The 25,397-nt window shown below is 39.4% G+C and overlaps 1 protein-coding gene and 1 pseudogene across 8 annotated transcripts in view; one reads left to right on the top strand and one right to left on the bottom strand.

The window, feature by feature from the left end:
• Nucleotides 1-25,397, bottom strand: part of LOC149257211 (uncharacterized) — a 571,530-nt gene that overhangs the window by 423,928 nt on the left and 122,205 nt on the right. For 6 of the 8 annotated variants that reach the window (XR_016256691.1, XR_016256690.1, XM_089413724.1 and 3 more), the window contains one exon: nucleotides 12,949-13,169. Coding sequence is in view for 6 of the 8 variants with exons in the window: in XM_089413724.1 (XP_089269850.1) it covers nucleotides 12,949-13,169 (221 nt within the window). In the remaining 2 variants the exon portion in view is untranslated. The remainder of the gene's footprint in view (nucleotides 1-12,948; nucleotides 13,170-25,397) is intronic. The other 2 variants (XM_089413730.1, XM_089413738.1) reach the window with 1 other exon arrangement.
• Nucleotides 17,322-22,458, top strand: LOC149257212 (heat shock 70 kDa protein 14 pseudogene; annotated as a pseudogene).

The following is a 25,397-nucleotide window of genomic DNA, read 5'->3' as shown; positions in this document are numbered from 1 at the left end:
TGCCCTAACTTGACTTCTTTTAGCAAGTCTGCAATTCGGTCTAGTTGCTGCAATAGGTGCCCTAATTCTCTCGCACGTGTGAAGGAAAATAGCCCAAAGAAAGTCAAAAAACTTCACCTCCTTCTTCCTCTTATAGTCCTCCTCTTTTTCGCACCTTTTGGTCTTTTTTTCTCCCTTGATCAAATATCTTGTCTGATAAGTGTGTGCTCTTCAAGTGAGGTCGAAGTCTCTTATATATAGGCTTCCCTTCTAGGTCGTGTTACCACTCAAACTAGCAGGGGACCTAAAGGGAAAATGCTAGGTCAAGGGAAACAAATGGAGACTTAGCCCACTGTCACCTTAGCTAACGCTCCCTTTTATTTACTACGGACTTTCGCCGATGGGAGGAGACTCGGTATATTATTGAGTCACCGATGAAGGATAAATCAATGAATGGATATAAGTGACCTAAATAATCCCTTTCCTAGAAGAGCTTGAAAGATGGAGCTTGCATGCTTTCTAAGAAAGGTACAATGTCTTCTAGGGAAAGGAGGGGAGACTTTGAGGGTTAGCTTTATAATATATGACTTTTGAAGGAGTTTCCCAATCCACAAAATCCTTATTGAAATTGGTATCCCGAATGGTTCTTGAAGAGTTGTCTTTTCAAAGGAACAAGACCACACAGGACCAAGTTGACCCAGCTTAGGGTAGGAGGAAAGAGTATGGCAACCAATGATATCCTAGACAAGGTGGGGGAAAGGATCAAAGAAAGAATTTTCACTTAAAGGTGTTGAATTGATCCTTTGAGGCACTAGCCTTAGGGATTCTAGGGCAAAGTTTGATCTCGAAGCTAGGGCTTGGCTTTTCTCAAAACTCCACCGTCAGAATGGCCTCAAATTTGGAGGAGGTCTTGAGGAAACACCAATGTAGGAGGGGCTAGCAGATCGAAATTTTTGGAGGGCTAGTTCATCGAGAAAATGATGCACTATTTGACCCAACTTGGCTAAACCTAGGAAAAGGTGAAAGAAGTTGGTTTAAGGTGACCACCTTTTGGTAGATCAATGCCTTAGTCTTGGGAGAATGGAGTCTATGATGAATATGAGTGAGCACCTTTGGTTCTTGGTCAAGAAGGCCTCAAGACCACTTTCCTAGCCTTCTAGATCAAAAAGAAGCAATCTTGCAGCTCTTATACTTCGATGTGCAAAAGGTGATGGCTTATCAAGATCAATTCATTAATAGAATTACCCCTAGGAGATTTCATTCATATTACATGGCCCATACATTGAGAGATGCTATAATAGAGACAAAATTCCACAATTTAAAGCAGTAAGTGTAGCAATTAGCCCTAAGAATAGTGAAAATCACAGTCCAATGTATATGACAAATTAAACAAGAATAACATTAAAAGCATGTACTTACATGTAATAGAATATATCCAACCATCCACAATTTGACAAGAGAGAAGCTTCAAGATAAGATAAACCAAATCCACACATCAAAATTCATCCATAAAGCTCCAATTCATCCACCAAGAAAAAGTGTGAAAATCTCAAGAGAGAAAAGATCCAATCCAAAGTGATGATGAGCAAATGAGTTCATCTCACTTGTATTTATACACAACTTAGGAGTTCGAATTAGCCTCCTTGACCTACAGAAGCCACAAAAATAAACTAATGTTCTAATAATTCAGCTTTTGGTGACAAGCCCACCAAACTAGCTCATAAATGAAAAAGTAAGTCTCTCAAGAGGTCAAATAATAATCTATGCATGTCATAGGGCCCTCTAAGAGGCCTAATGAGGTCCATGGGTGCCACAATGAAGAATAGGACCCTCAAAAGCAGTGGACAAGGGGTTGGCCCCTTGTAATAATCTGTGGTGCTCCAAATGACATGTGGGGGCACACAAGTATCCTCATGGATTTCCAAACAAATCAAAGATGCATGTAGATTACCTACAAGGGCTAGGATGATGGTGTAGGTGATGCCACATCATCGTGCAAGTCCTGGATCATCTACCAAGTGTATGGTGCAAGTCTGGGGCCAGCTTGGCATGATGGATTAGGTGCATCCTCATCATCCAATAAGTGAACCACAAGCAATCTCTGAATGGTTGTGGGGATCCATGGGGTGCAAGCTATTGTTGTGGAGGCCCATGGCTCTCAACACTCACTCTACGTGTTTCAATGTAGCCCTTTGGAGGATTAGGACCCCATATAGGGAGATCAAACCCAAGATGGAAACACTTTTCAATCCTGCGCAAGATCCAATGCGTCCCCTAGCCTTCCAATACAAGTTACAAAAAGTCATTAGAGAAATCGAGTAAATGAACTTACCTAATCTTGGACCACAAGTGGGGAATTCATAATGGCCTGCCCTTCCATAATGGGCTTCGGGATGTGACAATGTCACCTAAACTCCAAATGGGGTTAACCAATAATCGTATTCGGTGGTTTCTACTTCTAAAGGGGATAATATAGTCAAGGTACATCCATCAAAAGGTGGTGGCATGTGGCAGATAGGTGAATGAAGTAGGGAATTGGAAGGGGCAGCCCTAGGTCACATGCGGGGGTACAATAAGAGGAAAGCCCACACTTGGGTTTATAATGTATAGGAGCGATAAATCGTGCTACATGAGGTGCCCCAACCTTGATTTTTCCACCCTTCTTTATATGTCTTTTGCCCTTTTATGATTTTCCTTGATTAACTGCTCGGGGCTAAAGGGGTAAGAGCATGATGTATAAGATATAGCAGTGAATACCCCCTTTTAGGGTGTGGCGGTTCATTTCCCACCAGGGGTTGGGACAATCATGAGTTCCTATATGATGAAAGAGGTTCATAGAACCTATAGGAACCAGGGAGATGGCCATGACGATGGGGTAGAGCTCATGTATTGGCTTTTGCCCACGTGCTAAATGTATTCGTCCCAGCCATCTTTTGCATTTTGTGGTACATTTTCTTGTTGAATGTGGCCATATATGCTTTTATCTTTCTTTTCAACTGCATCAACCTTCAAGTTTCATTCCAAGCCATGACTCAAGTTGTAGGTAAGGGGAAGGGGCAAGCTAACCCTATGTGGACCCAATGGAGAAATGTGAACGCAGGCGGGAGAAATGAGGAATGGGGTAATAATGAATGAAAAGGGGGTAATATAAGCAGATAAGGGAGTGGGACCACGCAACCAAAATCGAGGCTTCCCTTGAGATACCATCCCTAGAGCCAAATGGTCAATAAAAGAGATCCCATGGGACTAGAATCCAAGGTTAATACCCAAAAGGGGTCTAGGGGACAAGAGCACAGACCTAGCCCATTATTTCCGCCAAATCCCCCCATTAATACATGCCCAGAAGTGTCCATGATAAGCAAACTACAATACTTAATTTCCAAATGACAAGGCATACCTTTAGGTTCGGGAGGCACACCTTCAAACATACGATCATGGCAGATGGGCGAGGGACCACATGGCTAGCTCAGGTAGCGGAGAAATGGCACACTGAGCTAGTTGGTGGCTGCAAGGCGTTGTTGGCTGCCAGCTGAGGATCATCTCGAAGAAAAAATTTCTCCTAGGGATATTACCCACAAAATGGTGGGTAACAGGTCGAATAGCTGATTGGAGGCCAACTTGTCCACTCATGAAGGTTGACTTGATCTTTGCTTACTGGCAAGGTCTTGGAGGGTCTATATGACACATTTGACTTTACATAAATTTTCTTTGACTTGATACAATAATCCCATGAGGATCTTCCATACATGACAATGACTCAATTGACTTGTTGACATAATGACAAGCCCTAGAAGCACTCAATGGGTGCTTGACCTATAAATCAAATAACCTTGAGCATGAAACCCATGCATCAAGAATGACAATAATAAAATTTATTTTCTCTTTAATATCAAATACATAAAATCATGATTACACATGTCATCATGAAGACTGAACCTAGTTACATATTTCAACACTCCCTCTTAACTAGGAGGTATTCATAATCTATACAAGGTACTTTGACATTCTCATACTAAAGAATTCTCATAAGAAGAGTTGGATTGGTAAGCCATCTCATAAGCTATTATTTCAGCTTATCTCATCGCATCTCATCATACTAACCAGCATTGTTACATAGCAAGGCCTTGATTAACAGCGCTATCTCTCCACAAGATCAGAGCACAATGCTAGCGAGACAAATGACTAATAGAGACCATGAAAGGTCAAAAGGCATGACCAATCAACCCTCGTGACCAGTCAATGCCTATTTAGGCACACCGTTCGAGGGGATGTAACTCACCATTCAGAATTTTATACAATAATACAATTACTTATTGACATGCATACACAGACTACACACAATTCATTCTTGCATGTTGGTATAGGTGTAGTGGTAGCCAACAGAGTTGCAGTATTTATTGATGGCAGCCTTCTCAATGAGTACATAGATAAGGCTTGTGACACCATTCGCACACCCTTATCCATTCGAGAGAGAGGGACAAAGATTTCCTTGGTTGATCAGATAGAGCGACAAGAGTTGAGCATGCACCAGCATCAACATAGCAGACTTGTTCCATACACTGGTGTCCATGCATTGGATTGGCGGGGAGATCGTGAGTTAGTATCCTATTGATGGAGTATCATTCTTAGTCAGGGGCACAATACAACAGGAGCCCTTAGGTGCGAGGGTTACTGCATGTTCCAGTGGGCAGTGGGATGTGGGCCGACAATTCATTAGTACTCCAATAGAACTAGCCCAACATCAACATAGTGAGATTGACCTTAGTTTATGCCATGGGTTGGATTGGAGAGAAATGATGAGTCGGTATTCCATTGGTGGACTAGCATCTACGACTAGAGACAAGGCCATGGGCTATGGGAGAAGATAATTGGCCATGGCAACTTTGGGATCTAGGTGGATCCAATGATGGCAAGTTGAGTCAGAAATGGTCTTGGGATCCAGGTATTGGGGGATCCATTCATGTTTGGATTGCATGGAGGCATGATGTCATCCAATGGTTCATATGGGACCCTAGTATCAGTTTGCAGATGCCTCTACAATGGACAAGAATGGATTGCTTGAGGGAAAGCAATCTTGGGGCAAGAGGCTCTGATGGCATTTGCTTGGCAATGTTCCATCATCCGCACAGCTTGCCTTTTGTTCCGTTGCATTCTGACAACTTTCATAAAACAGCGTTATTATTGGGCCTAACTTAATTAATTACGCTTGAGATGCATTCCAGGAGGAATATTTGATGGAATACCTCAATATAATAGCTCATTGGAACTGGAACGAAAATATCTACAAGATGGGATGCTTAGAAGTGACTTCCAATGGTCAAAAAGAGTATGATAGGGGATTTACCATTTTCCCAGATTAAAAATGACTTTAATTAGTCATTTAATTAAAAAGGGGGAAATAAATAATTGGAGGAAAAAAGCCAAAAGTGACTTCAGTGAAATAAAATAAAATTAAAAAGTCACTTAAGATAAAGTCAATGGAGGAGTTTCTAAAATAATAATAAAATAAGATGCTTTTGGAGGCTTGGAGATCTACCTATGGAGTCTTTAAAAGGAGGAGGAGATCATTTGGGACATCCTTGAGTTCAGTATTTTTTTGTAGAGAGGTTTGGAGAACCGAGAGTTCCCAATTTGAGTTGTGGCCCTAAGACGGAAACCCTCGGGTGATTAAGGGAGAGTGGGTGAGAACCCATCTTTCTCCTTGGTGAATTCATCCAGAATTCACAAGTTGCAACTTACTGATTTTCAATTTATTTTGGAGGCCAGTTGCGGCATTATTGTAGATCTTGTTGAGGCCATCATCTCAACCATTTTCAGTCTCTTGTATCAACTTACTTATATTAATAAAATAAGGTTGAGATTCTCTGCATGTTTATCTTTATTATTTTTCAGTTGCAGATTATATTCTCAGTTTCTTGTTGATTGTGATTCAAAATTGCACAAATTGTTTAATTAAATTAACAGCATAATTTTCTGAAGCAATATCTTGCAAAAATTTCATTTGGGACATTACTCCTGTCCATCTTGATGATGTTGAGAAATTACCAACAATTCCTGGGCCAAAACACTAAACATCATCCTCTAACATCTTGCCCCATAGTTGTTTGTGATCCTGTTAACATTCCTATAATAATGTGTTGAGTATCTGTTATAAATAATCTAAACATCAGTATTAAAGAATCTAGCTTTGTCCTCAAGCCCAAAAGTATCTTACAGGTACTGATAACTACCACACATATCGTCATCGTGGCCTATAAGTCTTACAAGTGATCACATTATAAGCATTCACTGACCTTCTATGGGACCCAGCTAACCTTGTCAAGTGTCTAAGAGACACCATCATAATTTAATAAAGCTTCTTTCCTTTCCATCTTAAATACATTATTAGCCTTCCTTAAACATCTTCAATGCAATATTAGCTACTTCTACATTAATTAATTTATTTGTATGTATGATAACTGTTGAGAAATCTAAGGGCAACTTAATTAGGTGATTTCTCTTACTTTGATAACTGCTTGTGATGTATTTTACTTACTTAATTAGCTTCTTCTTTCAATTGATTATATTTAGTGTTCTTTTCATCAAACAGCTACCAAACCATAAAGAACAATAAGACAAGAGGACACAAGATATAGGCAATCAGCTAGGGCCAAAACCTCTCCACTTTAGAGGAAAACCCACAAGAATTATTCTCTTCTTATAGAACTTCAATTGACGAATTCCAAGACCTATGACCCTTGACCAAGACCCCTCCAAGACCAAGTCAAACCTTTCCTCCTTGATAAGTTTTCCTTCCAACAACTTCGACCTCAGCAACTTCTGCAATTTCGACCCCCAGCAGACTCTTCTGCAACTTCGACCTCTAGCAATTTCTTCTGTAAAAACCCTAACCCTTGCACGTGTGTAAGATGATGATTTCCTTCTCTTTTCACGTTCACTTGGATTGGTTCTTTCTTCTTGGAAACTCGGCTTGCAAAGAATGAAAAATTTACGCCCTAACCTTAATTGCAATTTCGGCTTTAGCTGCTACAATAGGAGCCCCAATTTCTTCGCACGTGTGAAGAGTAGTAGCCCAAAAATAGTCCAAAATTTTCACTCTTCTTTCCTTCGTGTTCTTCTCTTCTTCGCACCCTTTTCTCTTCCTTGATCTAACTTGTGTGTGGTGAGAGAGTCCTTCAAGTGATGTCGAGTCTCCCTTATATAGAGGTCTTTCTCTAGGTAGATTGCTAACTTTAGACCAACTTGTCCCCTCATAGAAGCCAACTTGTTCTTTGCATCGTGACGAGGTCTTGGAGGGTCTTTGACTCTAAATTTGACTCCAATAAATTTTCTTTACAATATGTAACATGCCCAAAAGTGTCTTCCATACATGACAATGACTCAATTGACTTGTAGACTCAATGACAAGCCCTAGAAGCACTCAATGGGTGCTTTTTGAAAATTCCTAATCCTCAAGGAACCCCTACTGCAGCAAATTTGAATCTACTTCACCTACTTGATTTTAAATACATTCATCAAGTTATTATTTTGAATACTGAAGCAAATTACTTCTACAACCTACACTACTAAAATTTGATTACATGAAACAAGGAAACTGAGCAAAGAACAAGATACATAGGACACAATTATTTTTGGACAAAATAGTCCCCAAAAAAACCCAATGCAGGAAAATCGATGCAGCAGTTCTAAGGGTTTATTATTATGCAAAAGAAATTTCTGAATACAAATCTAGGATGCTCGACTAGTAATCCTTTATAGAGAAGATATTGGACAAAACACTGGTGAAATAATCTCACCCTGTCACTAGAGAATCAGTCATTGATCCTCAACTCTGGGAGGCTCCACGTTACCTTCTGATGGCCTCCGCATCAAACTGTGTCACCCTAGGCAGCTACTGCATCACCCCTCCTAGGTATTACGCTGCCTCTCTACTTTGAATCTTTTGTTGGCTGAGAATTTGACTTCCTTGTCTCCAGTCTCACACCCTGGCTTATAGCACCTGAACTTCGAATTCCCTCTGCAGAAACTCGATTTCCCCTCACTGATTGTGCTGCCTCTGCGTCAACCCTTCTCTGGACATCTTCTGTCCTTTCTCTGCCTTGTATTCTCCGAAAAGTCCTTCTCCCGAAATCTCACTGCCCCTTTGCTACAAGATCTCCCTAATCGATTTTCCTCTTGAGAACTTCTCACCTCAAAAAATCAATTTCCTCAATCTCTCTGTGTGTTTCTAAATGAACCCCATGCCTCCTTCTTATACTTTTCTTGTTGAGACTTCAACGGCCGAGATTAAATCTCTAATCAACGACTAAGATTAAAACATGACTTGATCCGCCTTCTAGATCATTCTCACCCATATTTTGATTAATACCCATTAATATTTTACTTTCCCTAAGTTTAGACTTAGGAACCCCATTAAAAATATTAATTATTCTAATAAAATACAATCCGGGTGGAATTTCACCAAACAGTTGTTGTGTTCTTTAGAACTCATGTGCCTTAGCCTCTCCACCAATTTTCAAGGCTAGAGCACTTCCGATGCTACCAAAAACTAACACTCTCCCTCTTAGCGAGGAAAGTGCTCTAGCAACAATGTCCACCTGCATGTTGCTCTGTCTCTGAAGCACCTCCTTTCTGCACTATTGCTACCACCAACATTGTGTTGTTGTTGCTATTGTATTGTTGCCCATGACATTGCCACTGCCATTGATGCATCTGTACTATAGCTCCCTCTCAAATGTTGCATCTGCTATGCTGCTAGCGCTGCCACTGCTAACACTACATTCATACTGCAACTCAGTTGCTGAAAGAAGCAACTGAAAAACATCCTGAACCTAACTGCATTTAGCATAATACCATGAATGTTGGAATTTGACTGCTCTAGTCTCTGACCCTCTGAATCTTTTGCGTTGCTGCTGACTCTTGCATTGTGCCATCTGCACTGCTACCAACCTTGCTCTGCACTAATCAGTCTCTGGTCTCCAGCTACTGCATCTGTCCTCCAAACAATCCACTACATCATCTGGCACCAAGTCCATCTCGCCACTGTTGTATCTTGGGCTCCCGTAGCAAGGAATTGATCCAAGAGGTGGACTCCTCAAGGATCCTGCCCACATGCAGTCCTCCTGATTACAACTCAATATCGCCCCATCTCCCTCCTGGAGATACGCGGGCACTCATGTCAAACTCGTCTTTGTCAATCTTTCTTGGAGCAGCCTTAGGATCATGTTTCTCATCCTTATCCTTTTTCTTCAAACGACACTCGGATGCATAGTGGCCCATCTCACCACAACTGAAACATTTCACCTTCGAAATGTCCTTCTTCCGTGTCTGCTTCTGTTGTCCCTTTGATACTAGAGCTATGTTCTCCTCCTCCTCCTTGGTCTTCGTGCCACTCCCACTGCTGCCATGGACGAAGACTTGCCATTCATCTGAGACTCCATTCAGGGCTATCCTCACCATCGCGATTGACTGAGGAGTGGACCCCACTACAGCTAGCTAATCTCTTGTATCCTGAAGACGTTGAAGATAGGAGTTAACCCCTTCTCCCTTCTGCATCAATGTCCATTGCAACTTTTGTTTTAGGTACATCTTCCGTTGTTCAGAAGAGCCTTCATACAGAGAAGACAAAGCTTCCCACATCTCTCAGGTTGTATCCTTGCCCTACAAGTATGAGACCACATGATCTCAAACTCCATCGAGAATAAGCCTCTTCGCCTTCCCCTGCTCGACCTTGTACTTCTTCTTTTGATCGTTGTCAGCAGGAACAGCTACAAGTTACAACACTTTTGATGTAGGCTTCGAGATCATATTCTTGCAGAACAGCTAAGATTCTAGTCTTCCATATGACATAGTTGGAAGCACCTTCCAACCTGTCCTGATCTCTGAGCCCATGTGATGCCATCTCACCCAACTGTCGAACTGACTCCTTTAGTCACTGTTCAGCTTCCTAGCAAGTGAGAAATTCGAACTTTTTGGCAAAAAGTTCTCTAAGGAGAAAATTCCCCTTCTATGTGTCTTCGCTCTTTTTTCGACAGATTTCTGCCCCGGCAAAAACAACGCCCTTCAAGCATTGCGTTAAGGCTCTACGTCACTCCCTCTGCCTCTGCAAACTCACGAACTGGAAATCGTACCTCTGTCGACTCTCTGAGGGAGATTTCCTCGAAATCTCTGCTTCCCAGCAAGGACTGCGCAATCCCTTCAAGGGGATTTGAATTGTTGCCAAGTGCAGATATTGGCCTCTATGCTCAATGCTAGATCTGCTCTTCCCTGTTTCAAAATCAATGCTCCGATACCATGTGAAAATTTCTAATCCTCAAGGAACCCCTACTATAGCAAATCTGAATCTACTTCACCTACTTGATTTTAATTACATTCATAAAGTTATTCTTCTAAGTACTGAAGCAAATCACTTTTGCAGCCTACACTACTTAAATTTGATTAAACAATGAAACTGAGCAAAGAACAAGATACATAGGACACAGTTATTTTTGGACAAAACAGTCCCCAGAGAAACCCAATGCGGGAAAATCGATGCAGCAACTCTAAAGGTTTATTATTATCCAGGAGAAAATTCTGAATACAAATCTAGGATGCTCAACTAGCAATCATTTACAAAGAAAATACTGGACAAAAAGACTGGTGAAATAATCTCACCCTACCACTGGAAAATCAATGACTAATCCTCAGCGCTAGGAGGCTTTGCGTCACCGTCTGATCGCCTCTATGTCAAACTATGTCACCCTGGGTAGATTCTGCGTCACCCCTCCTGGGTATTACGCTGCCTCTCTGCTTTGGATCTTCTATTTGCTGAGAATTCAACTTTCTTGACTCCAGTCTCACACCCTGGCTTCTGGCACTTGAACTAAGAATTCCCTCTGCAAAAACTCGACTTCCCCTCACTGACTGCGTTGCCTCTGCGTCATCACTGCGTAGGCCAGCGTCTGCCCTTCTCTAGACGTCTTTTGTCCTTTCTCTGCCTTGTATTCTCCAAAAAGTCCTTCTCCCAGAATATCACTACCCCTCTGCTTGCAAGATCTCCCCAATCGATTTTCCTCCTGAAAACTTCTCACCTGAGAAAATCGACTTCCTTAATCTCTTTGTGTGTTTCTAAATGAACACCAAGCCTCCTTATACTTTTCTTGTTGAGACTTCAACGACTGAAATTAAGTCTCTAATCAACAGCTAAGATTAAAACATGACTCGGTCCGCCTTCTAGATCATTCTCACCCAATGTTGCCGAAGCACCCCCCCCCCCACGGTTCCAAGCCCCGAAGCGCATCCCGTACGGAAGCGCCTAGGAAGCTTGGCCGGAAGCGCGCTTCCGAAATTCGGAAGCACCGCTTCCAAATTTTTTGCTGCTTCCGAAGCGCTGAAGCACGTTTCGTACGGCGCTTCGGGCGTCGGAAGCGTGGCGCTTCGAAGGAGGAAGCGTACGCTTCCTGTATGCTTCCAAAAAAGCGTTTAGAAAATCGTTTTTTTTTTCAATTTTTTTTTTAATTTTAGGTGAGTTTGCTTGTTGAGGGTGGGTCCACCTTGGGTTAGGGTGACGAATGGGATTGTGGCATTTCATTAGATTATATCAAGTATGAAGGTATGCGATTAGCATTTAATCAAGAGCACGGGCACCAAACCCTATATGTACCCTAGTGTTGGTGGTGTTAATTTTTGAACTCCTTTGTCACGCGGCACGCCCTTAGCAAAAAATTACCTTTCAATCAAGTCAAAATCATCGATCAAGCATGTTAAGCTTTTTCTACCATATTTTAAGTCTTGAATTAGGTAGTTTGATCAAAATTGGGCAATGTTGACTAATATCCCTAGGCAATCGAGGTAGAGGCAAAGGCTAGACAAGAGGAGAAGAATCTATATTCTAGATGGTTGATGCATCTAAATGGTTGATGCTCGAATAATTAATCATTAATGTACAATGGATGTTATATCTATCTTGATTTATGCAAAAATATGCATGTTTTCATGTCTTCTACAATTAATTTGCTATTTGGGATGTTTGTTTTGAGTATAAATGCAAAAAAATATAAAAATATATATATATATATATATATAGCAGACGCTTCCGTGGACGCTTCGCTTCCTAGATTTTTGGAAAATGACGCTTCCGCGTCCCGCTTCCAAAAAACGCTTCCGCTTCGCCCCCGCTTCGTGCAACATTGTTCTCACCCCTATTTTGATTAATACCCATTAATATTTTAATTTCCCTAAGTTTAGACTTAGGAACCCCATTAAAAATATTAATTATTTTAATAAAATACAATCCGGGTGGAATTTCACCAAACGGTTTCTGGGTTCTTTAGAACTTGTGTGCCTTAACCTTTCCACCAATTTTCAAGGCTGGCTAGAGCACTTCAGATGGTACCAAAAACTAACATGCTTGACCTATAAAACAAATAACCTTGAGCATGAAACTCATGCCTCAAGAATAACAATAATAATTTTATTTTTCTCTTTTTCATCAAATACATAAAATCATAATTACATATGTCATTATGAAGACCGAACCTAGTTACATATTTCAACAATAACCTGAGATTGTACAAAAATTTCTTCAAGCCTTGTAAAACTATGTATTGATTTCAAAGCTAATGGAATGCCTTCTCCTGAATATTTAACAGCATTAACTACTTGAGATTCTAGATGGAATTTGTTTTTGAAGCAGGGTGTAATTTGGCCAAGACTGTTGCTTGTGGAGGATGCTTCCAAACATCAAGAACAATATTTTGGGCATTTAAAGATCAGGACAGTAAACTTACATATCATCATAGCCAAAAGAAAAGGATATCAACCGTACAAACTACATAAGCAGAGATCTCAGCATCATTTTTGGTCCAATCAATAACAAAGCAATATGTCACAAAGACCACTTTTGATGACCATCAATTAATTTTTCTGTTCTTTCAAAATTACAGCATACAAAGCCATAAGTTACTATTCAAGAATCATCATAATTCATACTCAGTGCCTGCAGGAAGATTCTCTGGATGAACATCCTTCAACTCCACAAGCTGAGCAAACAAATATGCTTCAGCAAGGGAGAATAGCGTATCAATGAGAGCATAATCAGGTTCATCAAAGGATTCCTGTAATAAGGTGTTTCCATAAGTTGCAAAACGATCTTCCCTCAACATTTCCTTGAAGCCATGATATGCTACTTTTACATATTTGTGACGGTCCATCTGTAATATAAAATAATCATCACTCCAAATTCATTAACAACACAATTTCTAAGCAGACCAGATAAATACAAAATGAACAAAAATAAAAAATAAAAAAAACAAGGCTTCTACTTTCTTAATAAAAAATTTAGAACTAGAAAAGCCTGATAATAATATAGATAAACATGCAGTTAAACAATAACGTAATTAAAACATACAGTTGCAAATGGTTTTTATAGTATAGGATGCCTACAATAGTTGCATATGTCCTGTCTTTTGCACTTTGGGTCGGGATACAAAGAGGAGAAACAAAGAAAAAGCATTGCTGTTTATTCCAATTTCTTTCCCACACAACATGTAGTATTGACCAAGGTAATGTTTAAGTTTGAATTCAGTGATTGAATTATAGGATCATTTCATGTTGAAATGATGGTAATCTTCACTTGTCGTTACTTAACATTTTGTCTATATCTACTGTTGTGATGTGATTGATCTCTCATTTTACTTTTCCGCTACAAATATTTTATTTTAGAAGTTAAATACCAGTGATTTTATTTTCATGGCAATTTAGAATTTTATTTAATAATTTCTGCAATAAAAATTGTTGAGTGTTATGAACATAACTATGTATAAATAATATAAATAATAAATAATGATTAATAAGTAGTTAATTATGAAAGGGCATGTCTTAAAAGGACATCACTGTTCATGAAGGGGCACCTGCCTAGGTACATAAACAAGGCCCACATTTGTAAGATAACATATCTCTTCTACATTCAACATTCTTATATATAAATATTACTTGTCCTATAATGGATATTTACATATTCCAAATACTTTGAATATTCCATTGAGTGCGAACTCTATTTGTTACATCGGTATCAAAGCAATGTTTTCTGGTCACCAGCCTTTGGTCAGGCTTTCGCCACACTCAAAATTTTGAAGTTTCTCCAATTGCAACGTCCACGACAAAAAAGATAAATGTAATGTTCCAAATGCAAATATTTGGATATTTCTCGAAATTTTAACTCAAAAATTCTTCATATAAAATTTCCATTCATAAACAGAAGATTACCACGTAAAAATTTAGCAACAAAGAACTGCAAATAACAAGAAAGAGCAGAAATATTCTCAGGTTTATTGGTAATATATAAACTGGGGTTTTTACATGTTCAAACAACTGATAGAGCTGATATAGAACTGTTTTCAAGAATTTGCTCCAATGTTGCACTGGCCCTCCACCAAAACTGAACTGAACTGACACTGCCAAGCTCTCCAGTAAATTTTGTATGAATTCACCAAAGGGAGATGGGTACTCACCCAATCTCACTAAATCACCTGAGGGTTTCCGTCCTGGGGCTACAATGAAGTAGAGAATTGGGTTCTCAAACCTCTCATGCAAGAAGAAAAATCAAATCCAAGATGTCCTATAATAGCCTCCTCCTCCTCTTTTTATAGATCTTATGGACCCCTCCAAAACCTTCTATTTTATAGATCATTGAGCACATTTCCCTCTTTTCATTTCAATTAAAATATCTTTTAATGTGGGAAAACGGTTACTGGGAAGAAAGGATCCTTCAGTGACTGGATTCATATTGGGTCCCCCCTTAGTGAACGAGACCTTCAAACCCGGATTCTTATAAGGAGTCATTCGCTCATATTCCCCCCCCTGGGGTTCCAACCTTTCGGGCCCTTGGGGTAGCCCCTTTATGGCAGCCCGCCCTTACTTGACAGTTCGGGTAACAAAGAAATCTCTGTCATCGTCTCTCGACAGAACCCCGGTGCACTCTTATCCGCTAAGTCCCCTGCTCTAATTTACATTATCTCTTAGCTTCCAGCTCTACGGCCTTCTACCCTATCGTTCTAACCAATCTCGTGAAGGAAATATAGCTCCACCAATCTGAGATCTCCTTTGACTAGGGTTTTGACCATCGAGGATATGGTTAGCCCAACTTCTTCTAGGTTCATGGCCTCCTTCCTTTGAGTCACAACAAGGCTTTCCTTCCCATTCTTACCATGACTCAGTCGAAGGCTTCCGACTTTGCATCATGTAGTGCCTTAAACGGAGAGCTTGACAACCCTCCCAGCTGTTAACGCTCGAATTTGCCTCAGGCTGAGGAAGGCAAAACTCAAGGCAACATCAAACCACGCTCAGCCTCGTAGCTAGCCCTACGAGGACAGGAGAGGGCTCTCTCCGGGTCAATCTCGGAAAATATAATCACTGAGGCTCGAGATGACTGAAATTGTAACTAATCTTAGGCTAGGTATTAAGTGCAGAGGTTTAAAGTTGATTTTTTGAGGTTTTTTGTTGAATCAAAAGGAAAGGCAATTTTGGGTGTGGGGATGAGACACAGTTTCTGCAGAGGTCTGATTGGAGCAAGGTAGGCAATTGTTTTGATGCCTTAAAAGCAAATGAGGTGAGTAGATCAGACAGGTGAGGAGCTAAGGAGAGCAAGGAAATCTCAAGAATTCTCCTTAAACAGAAGAAAACATAGAAGATCAAACAAACTTAAAGGCAGAGCATACAAATTATGGATTCTACCTTAACACTTCATTTGTTTAATTGCAGAAGATGAGAGAAGGAAAATGATACACATAACAACTTACAAGTACTGAAAGAAACACACCATCAAGACATAAAGCCACATGAATTCCAAACAGTGCTGCAAAACCCTGGTCTTTCCTTTGCCAAAATGCTGAAGTAAAATGTACAATAGAGTCTTAAAACTTTTCCCCAAGAGTCCAACCATCTACCAAAATCCAACCCCTACACTATGAAATTCATAGGATATATACATTTTCTCATCCTTGTACTAAGGGATTGAGCTCAACCATTTTCTTTAAAATAGAATTAGTTACATTAAACTTGGGCCGAATTTCTGAAAATAGGTGCTGAAGATGAACTCGTATCTCCTAAACCATAACACCTGTTGCAAAACTGAAAGAGGTTTTTGTAGATAAGGTAGTGCTGGAGAAAAACCTCTCTCAAATTTGGGAAATTCGTTTCCAATAGCTCGAAATCTCAAAACATGCATAACCAAGAATCACTCATTCATTTCTTCTAATCCAGGAACCGGTTACGGGAGTGTGATATGCCGTTGGAAAGATTTTTCCGAGATCCTTCTGATAGAAACACTTGTGACATGTTTTGTGTTGAACATCATGTGCAAAACATATAACAAAACCAAACATAGTAAGAGCTCATGTTGATCCCTGGTGATAGGCTGCAAAGACTGGAACTAACATCGGCTCCAATGGGGATGGTAGCTCCTTGGAGGTGCCAAGAACTACAGATCTCTGGAAAGTAGACAGTGCCTCTTCCATTGGGCATGGATGGTCAAACAACTGCAAACCTAAAACAACTCATACCAATCCAAAAACATATACATGCTGCAACATGTACATAAACAAATACCGATCTCTGGAAAGTAGACAGTGCCTCTTCCATTGGGCATGGATGGTCAAACAACTGCAAACCCAAAACAACTCATACCAATCCAAAAACATATACATGCTGCAACATGTACATAAACAAATACCGCAAACTGAAATGATGCCTCGGGCAGCTTATTTATGTACAAATCTAACCTACTTTGCTGCAAAATAGATAGATCAAGTAATGTTGTAATGCCATATCAACCAATCAAGTAAATCTGAGAAGAATGCTGCTTGAGAGTGCGTCAACCAGATCACAGATGCAATTGCATGCAGCCCTACATGCACATAATGAGTCTGGTTGTGTAAAAGACAATTTGATCTATCATTCAAACTGAAAAAAATTTCCATGTATGTTGCAATAAGATCAAAGAAACCAGACTCTGTTTGCTGCCCTAATTCCTCAACATAGACCTCCAACTGCAAACTGTCAATGCAAACATCTACGGGCAGCTCTATTGTTTCTTGTTCTGAAGGAGGGAGAGTTTCCAAGAACTTTTTGGGATCTCGGAATTCATATGATTGGATCTGATCATGTAAGTACTGAATCTCCTTCTCAATTCTTTCAACAATTAACTCACAGACACCCGTTTTAGCTTCAAGAGGAAACTTCGGAGATTTTAAACATTGAAGCACGACACTGAAAAATCTTTCATCAATTTCAAAATCTGCTAACTGATCTCTAATTTCTTTTACAACTTCACAAAGTGCAGGGTTTGCCACATACCCTACCATTGCATGAATGGATCAGTGAGCACTGGAATCTCTGGATCGAGCTGGAGTCGCCAGGTGAATGTCTCAGCCTTCATATGTGTCTGACCGTTGTCCACCATCAACAATCAGATCTGAACTTGATACATGTACTGGGGCAATTAACAAGTTAGATGTCACGATTACAAGCTAGACCGGAGATTGACTGAAGCAGCGTTTATCTACTTCCGCTAATGCAAAGCAAAAGCGTTTCGAAGGCTACCTGGCTAATCTTCAGGCTCCATCTGTAGCTTGTAAAACACATGACATCAACAAGCAAACCATTTTCTTCCCCAGTATGGTCGCCACTATATTAATGCTCGAATTTGCCTCAGGCTGAGGAAGGCAAAACTCAAGGCAACATCAAACCACGCTCAGCCTCGTAGCTAGCCCTACAAGGACAGGAGAGGGCTCTCTCCGGGTCAATCTCGGAAAATATAATCAATGAGGCTCGAGATGACTGAAATTGTAACTAATCTTAGGCTAGGTATTAAGTGCAGAGGTTTAAAGTTGATTTTTTGAGGTTTTTTGTTGAATCAAAGGGAAAGGCAATTTTGGGTGCGGGGATGAAACACAGTTTCTGCAGAGGTCTGATTGGAGCAAGGTAGGCAATTGTTTTGATGCGTTAAAAGCAAATGAGGTGAGTAGATCAGACAGGTGAGGAGCTAAGGAGAGCAAGGAAATCTCAAGAATTCTCCTTAAACAGAAGAAAACATAGAAGATCAAACAAACTTAAAAGCAGAGCATACAAATTATGGATTCTACCTTAACACTTCATTTGTTTAATTGCAGAAGATGAGAGAAGGAAAATGATACACATAACAACTTACAAGTACTGAAAGAAACACACCATCAAGACATAAAGCCACATGAATTCCAAACAGTGCTGCAAAACCCTGGTCTTTCCTTTGCCAAAATGCTGAAGTAAAAAATACAATAGAGTCTCAAAACTTTTCCCCAAGAGTCCAACCATCTACCAAAATCCAACCCCTACACTATGAAATTCATAGGATATATACATTTTCTCATCCTTGTACTAAGGGATTGAGCTCAACCATTTTCTTCAAAATAGAATTAGTTACATTAAACTTGGGCCGAATTTCTGAAAATAGGTGCTGAAGATGAACTCGTATCTCCTAAACCATAACACCTGTTGCAAAACTGAAAGAGGTTTTTGTAGATAAGGTAGTGTTGGAGAAAAACCTCTCTCAAATTTGGGAAATTCATTTCCAATAGCTCGAAATCTAAAAACATGCATAACCAAGAATCACTCATTCATTTCTTCTAATCCAGGAACCGGTTACGGGAGTGTGATATGCCGTTGGAAAGATTTTTCCGAGATCCTTCTGATAGAAGCACTTGAAACATGTTTTGTGTTGAACATCATGTGCAAAACATATAACAAAACCAGACATAGTAAGAGCTCATGTTGATCCCCGGTGATAGGCTGCAAAGGCTGGAACTAACACCAGCTACAAGCTCCGTCGCCGCACAAACTTCCCAAACTAGCCTTGCTAGCTATAGCTCTTTCTCAGGGGTCTGGTAGACCTCCAAATACGTTTTACGGGTTCACTATGGTGCCCTTGGTTGCCTAGGACGATTTACAACATTATCCCTCTCGAGCTTGAGTGACAAATTCTCTAGCGAGTTCCTGGCCCACGAGACTTCCCTTCCCACGGGTAGAGAATGCCACGATGGGAGACATAGGTGCTCCTACGTGGATTATTTATGTTACAAATATCAATTACATAAAATAAAATAAATATAAATAATGTAAATAATAAATAATCAAATATTGATTATGTTAAATAGTCATTAAGTTAAGTGAAAAGGCATATCTAAAAGACATCCCCAATAATGAAAGGACACCTGGCTACGTATATAAGCAGGGCCTCATTGTAACATTCAACATCCTTGTACATTTTATATATATAATAAATTATTATTACAAATACCTTCGTGTACTTTTACATTAAAAGTCAACAAGCCATAAGTTTTGTTGCTTCAGTGGTATCAGAGCCATGCGAGTCTTTAAACATTATCCGCCACAAAATATAACCATGTGAATCCTTGAACGTTATCCGTTGCACAATATGCCATTACGTTTACGTTCTGAATTCATTGAGCAGTTTAATAAATCCAAGAAAAGCTTCAACAATTAGAAAAATCATGTGCAAAAGTTATAGCACGTCTAAATGAAAGCGATAATAAGGAAGATGATAGCGACAGTGAGGAAACGAAACAAGGTGAAGCATGAGAAGAGGATTTTGATCAGAATGATGAATATGAAAATAATATTGACCAAGATGAGGATTATGTAGGTCAAGAGGATGATTCAAATGAAAATGATGTCGATGAAGACTATGTAAGTAAAGATGATGATCCAGATGAAGATGTTGTGGATGAAGACAATCTTGAAAAATAAGAAGATGAACAATATCATAACAATGAGGAAGATGCTAAAGAAAACATTGATGATTCTAAACATGGCAAACCTTTAAGTTATGAGGTATCTATATTGCGAAAAGGAGCTACAGAAAACACATTGGCCAGAGATTCAAAAAAAATTGCAATTTGTTGCCTACTAGCAAATTTATTCAGCCTAAACAATCTACACAAACAGAATCTGTGAAGTCTAAGAATGATTCAGATGATGATGTTCCTTTGTGTATGACGTTTCAGGTTAAACAGTCGACAAAACCACCCAGTGAAGGTTCCCCTATGCGCGGTGTTGACTCCAAGGTTGAGAAGCCTTTAGCATTAAGACAAACCAAAATCTCCCAGTGAAATTTCCCCCATGGATAGTGACGACTCTGAAGATGAGAAACCTTTATCAACAAGAGACAATCTAAAACAATAAAGGTTCCCTTATGGATAGTGATGTAAATAATGTAGCAGTAAAGAACAAACCAAATGGATTGGTTAAGAAAGACATAAATGGAAAAACTCAATCTGTTAAAATTGAAATTAATTCCAAGAAGAAACCTTCAAATCAAGGGGATAACAGTCTAAGCTCTTCAGTCACCAAAAAGAAAAATCCATCACCTTGTTTAACAAAGCCATCACCTTCTTTAGCAAATCCATTGCCTTCTATAACAAAGCCAAGGACTTTCAAGAAGGTGTTGCCAATTAAGAGCATAACAAGCAATGCAAAAAAGTTGAAAGGGGGGAAATTGCCTCCTGGATTTGGAGAAGGTCAGAAGTGGACAACTTTCAGCATAATGTCTATTTTAATTCCAAAGTCTCCTATTTCTTCAGAGAAATCAAATTTTAAGCCAGCACAACAGTTTTCTATGTCACCAGTGATTGCCTTAACATCTTGGCTAAGGAGCTCTGGGCATAGTGAGAACATCCTGCCTTTTGGGGGTATTCAATCCTTGGCAACACCATCCACTTCCATGAGTGAAATTGATACATCACAAGAACTCAAGTCAAAAGTACAGGGGGCATTTGGTGCTAATAGTTTCTTCAACATTAGCCCGAACCTTTTGTTGCAAATGGACAACGTTGGTTTTGGGGGAGGCCCATGCTCAGCAGGAGTTGGAGCTATGTTGGATTTTATCGCATAAATTCTGGCATTGGCAAAAGACAAGGATCTCAGTCTGAAAAATATCAAGCATTTTATTCTGGATGATAATGTTGGAAAGACTAAGGATTTAGAGGTTGAGAGAGGTAGCGTTCCTCTGAAGGTTACTTTGGAAGTCCAATATTTGCATTCTATAACTCCTAATTACTTCTTGGAAGTAAGTGGTGGCGTCATTCATCATCTATCCTACTAGCAGGATAGGAATTTCCACTTTAAGTGTGGTCTAGTATATGTTGCAAACCCTAGGTATATGTTGTCAAGGGCGGGTGTTCCTCCCCATGCCATCATTCTAAAATTACAAGGGAAGGATGTCACGCAAGTCCAAAATTTTATAGCTATTTTGTCAAAGTTATGTCCAGGGGCAACGACTTCTTTACAATGTCCGCAATCTCTGACTGGCTCAAACATTAGATCGCATGTCTATCTCATATTGCTCCTTGAATTTATCAGCAAAATGCCTAAAAAGAAGTTGAAGAAAGTCTTGAGTGCTAACCCTAAGGCACCTCTCAATATTGAGTGTTTAATGGATGAAAAAGATGTTAGGGAATTTATCAAATGAGACAAGTTTGAACAACTCGCACAATCGATGCTTGAGCGTGTGAAAGGGCCCTGCGTGCAGGCTTTGATTGAAGTAGGAGTTATTGTCAATAAGATTCATGCTGTTGAAGTTGTTGGCTCGGGTTCTCATATTCTTGCAATGTTAAAAATATTGACCGAGACTTTTGAAAAAGAACCGACGCGAACTATGAATGCAAGCAAGTGTGTGACACGAGGATGTGCTCTTTAGTGTGCTATACTTAGTCCGACATTCAAAGTGCGGGAATTCTAGGTTCAAGAAAGTTTTTCATTCTCTATTGCTTTAGCCTGGGATGATTCTACCCGAGTGTGAAGATGAAACTTTAGAGCAACAGCAAACCAAAGTTGTGTTTCCTAGAGGCAACGCATTGCCAAATACAAAGGTTTTTTACATTCTTAAGGTCTGGGACCTTCACAGCAGACATTTTATATGAAGATGTGAACCAAGTTCGGGCGCCTGCACTGATATGTTCATACATGATTAGTCCTTTTCAGACTTCAAAAGGTGAAAAGGCTAAGCTGAAAGTAAGAGTCCAGTTGGATAAGCATGGAATAGTTTCAATTGATTCTGCAACTATGATTGAGGAAGAAGAAATAGAATTCCATGTTTCTAGTGTGAAAGAGGGATCAAATGATGGCAAGGAGATTGTTGCAATGGAGACAAATGATGCACAAAACAATGGTACATCTATAGCTGGTGACAATGTCGATGTTAATATGCAAGATACCAAAAATGTTGTTGGACCAACAGCTGGAACTACCACTGGTGCTGAAAATGGAATTCCTGAGGCAAAGGATAAAGTTGCCCAGATGGAGACCGATGCCAAGGCAAAAACTGTGAAAAAGAAGGTCAAGAAAATAGAGGTACCATTTACTGAAAGATTATTTGGGGCCATGCCATGAGCAGATTTGCAAAAGGCTACTAATGAAGAATTTGAAATGGTGTTAACTAATACTCATTAGACACCGACAAAACACTAGCGAACACCCCCACGATGGATCCTTTGTGGAAGCAATTGAAAATAAAGTAACTTCCTGTAATAATGCCCTAGGATGGACGATGTTATCACAAAATCTGACCCTGATAGGCTATTGATCAAGTAGACTCTAAGTAACTCTTTCAAACCAATCTTTCGGTTGAGGCTTAGCCTCCTCAACCTGAGAGGGCTCTCTCAATAGGTTTAAGATTTTTGATTAATGATTAGATGGCTAACTCTAGGAATAAAAATGGACAAAAATGTATAACTGGTTGAATCAAAGATTAGCAAACATCTATTGGGCTATGGAGTCAAGATAGTCTTCAACAAAACATCATAATCAGCTAAACATGGAAGTCAAGGCACTTGGAGTTTAGGTTTATAAGTGAAACAGTAACACAGTGAATAAACACAGTTTACAAGCATGTGAAGGAAGTTAGAGCATTTTCCAATGAATTCTAAGTAACACATGCTCATACCACTGCAAATAAGTAATTGAAAAAGGCCATAGAAATATCAAACACATAAACCCCTTGTGAATCTTGAGTAGTAAAACTGATCTCTATATTAAGTTTGAAAAACAAAGTCTCTACAATAACACAGCTTCTTTTGCTAATAATATTGCCAACCCTGAGGAATTCGATCTCATGCTTCATATAGAGTTTTTACAACCTTGGATTCTATGATCCATCCTTAGGAGAATTCGAATTTCTAAAATTGACACCTATCTACTCATAAAACAAACTTCTTAATTACAAACTGATAGCTAACTGTCTTTTAGGAGTCCTAATACAAATAGGAGTGAAACTCCTAAAACATGTTTCAACAACCTTATCTATGACTTAAATACATTCTTTGACAGCTGCTAATCCATATCTTCGACCTTTATGATGCCTCCAACACTGTTACAAACCTTGTTGATTCATGACCTAACTGTCCTAAAAATAAGGAGACAAAGTTCGTCCTTTTTAGCCCTTAAGCCTTTATGCTTATCTTCGAGTAGTTTTGTTGGCATTGATGAAATGACTGCACTACGAAAATACCTATTTCATTGTTGTTGTAGCCTCTCTTCAGATTTTGTTAACTGTATTTCTAGGTCTTCAACCTGTCTCTTCAATCTCCTATTAGTAGCTCTCAACTGAACATTCATCATCCTTACAAATCTGGCTTCTTTAATTGCAGGTATAGTCCAAGTAAAGTATTGAGCTTCACTACTGACTATTTCTGGTTTGGAAACTTTTTCAACTTCCCAGAGAGCCTTTATCCTCTTGAAATCTGTCTTCTCAGCAGCATGCCTTCTTGCTCTCTTCCTTAGTCTAGCAATTTCATTATTAGCTACTCTTAACCTTTCTTCCATTTCTTCATAACTGGTTTTTTCTGTTTGAGTGGAAAAAACTCTGTTTTTGTCAACTTCAGGTATTTGTGATGAAAGGTCTATCAACTCTTCCTAAACAATGGAAGCTTCCTCTGTTTTCCCTAACTCAATATTGGACTCTTGCATCTTTTTAGATTTGCCTGGTTAAAGGCTTTCTGGGTTTGAACACAAATGTTGTAACCTCATCCTCAAATTCCAGTTTCTTAGAAGATTTCATCTTCTTCGATTTCCTTCATCAGATTTTATGAAATCCGCCTGCACCAAAGGGGATTCTTCAATATCAATGGCTTGTAAAATATCATTTAAACTACCTTTTAAGTCTAGACTTTCTCCTGAGATCACTGATTTACCCTTCTTTGCAATTTGACTTCTAGTGAATCTCCTTTGAACTGGTTTGTTAGCTGACTATTCTTGTGTCATTTCTTTAACTTCAGCTATCTTTTCCTTTGTATATTAAGGAGTCTCAAGAATAACCACTGATGCTTTACTCACTTGCTCTTTCACCTGCTTTCTAGGTTTCAGCTTAACAAATCTTTTTGACCTGGTCATTACAGGCTTACTGATTTCTGCTGGTGGAGTTTCTTTAGCCTTAGGGTTAATGCCTGTATCTTGATTTTCCATTCCAAAACCACATAAAAACAAAAATGAAGACCATTCTCTGTTGATCCTTTTGAGTTCATGTAAAACTATTAGTTTAATTAGACCATGATGAAAAAGGGAGGTTTCATATCCTTGGGATTTCATTGGCACTTTTATCTCCCATCTTAGCTATACTTCAATATACGAATAAAGGCAAATCTAAAGAAATCATACCAGTAAAATGCAACAGGAGTTTAAAATAATATGAATATACTTTATGATATCTTCCCTCATAGGTAAAATACCTTTGAATGTTGAAGAGCAAGTTGGCATAGATGTCTTTGATGTAGTTCCTTGGAATTGCCTTGGTTAAGTTTGTTTCTACAAACTCTGGCTTCAAAAACACTTTACATGGTTCCATGTCAAATCTGAAGTTTTTGAACCATCTATCTTGCCCCCTAGGAATCTCTTGTCACCAAAGCTATGATCTCAGGAGTAATTGGCAAGTTTAGGATTCCAATTTTTGTGTTTGAGCCAGTGAAATGTAGGGCAAACTCCTTTGTCATGTAAGTGTGTCCTCCCTACAATTTTTCACAAAATTTCCAACATCCTGTTTTCTTGAAGGCTTACATTATTGATTTATCTCTGGCTAAGACCTCAGTGCTTTCAGGCTCTATTCTTAAACAATGACCAAACCTGTGGCTTTTCCTTTCTTCTGTCATCTTTGCCTCTGAATTCCTATAACAAATCAGCCTCGCTTGAATTTCTGTTTATCAGCCTCGCTTGTTAATGGTAATCAACCTCGCTTGAATTATAGATGAGAGAAGCTTTGGTAAGAGATTACCATAAGCTTATCATTTGAAAACAATCTGTTTGAGTGTTTGCATGCAAACTGCAATAAGAAACCAACCAGCCCTTTCGAATTTGAAATTACCTATCATGATGACCCCTACATTTGAAATGATGGATTT

The sequence above is a fragment of the Pinus tabuliformis genome, chromosome 6, assembly GCF_031772625.1.
Source record: "Pinus tabuliformis cultivar Carrire ecotype Pingquan chromosome 6, CPIR1, whole genome shotgun sequence".
Taxonomy (NCBI): Eukaryota; Viridiplantae; Streptophyta; class Pinopsida; order Pinales; family Pinaceae; genus Pinus; species Pinus tabuliformis.
This window is presented reverse-complemented; position numbering and strand designations above follow the sequence as displayed.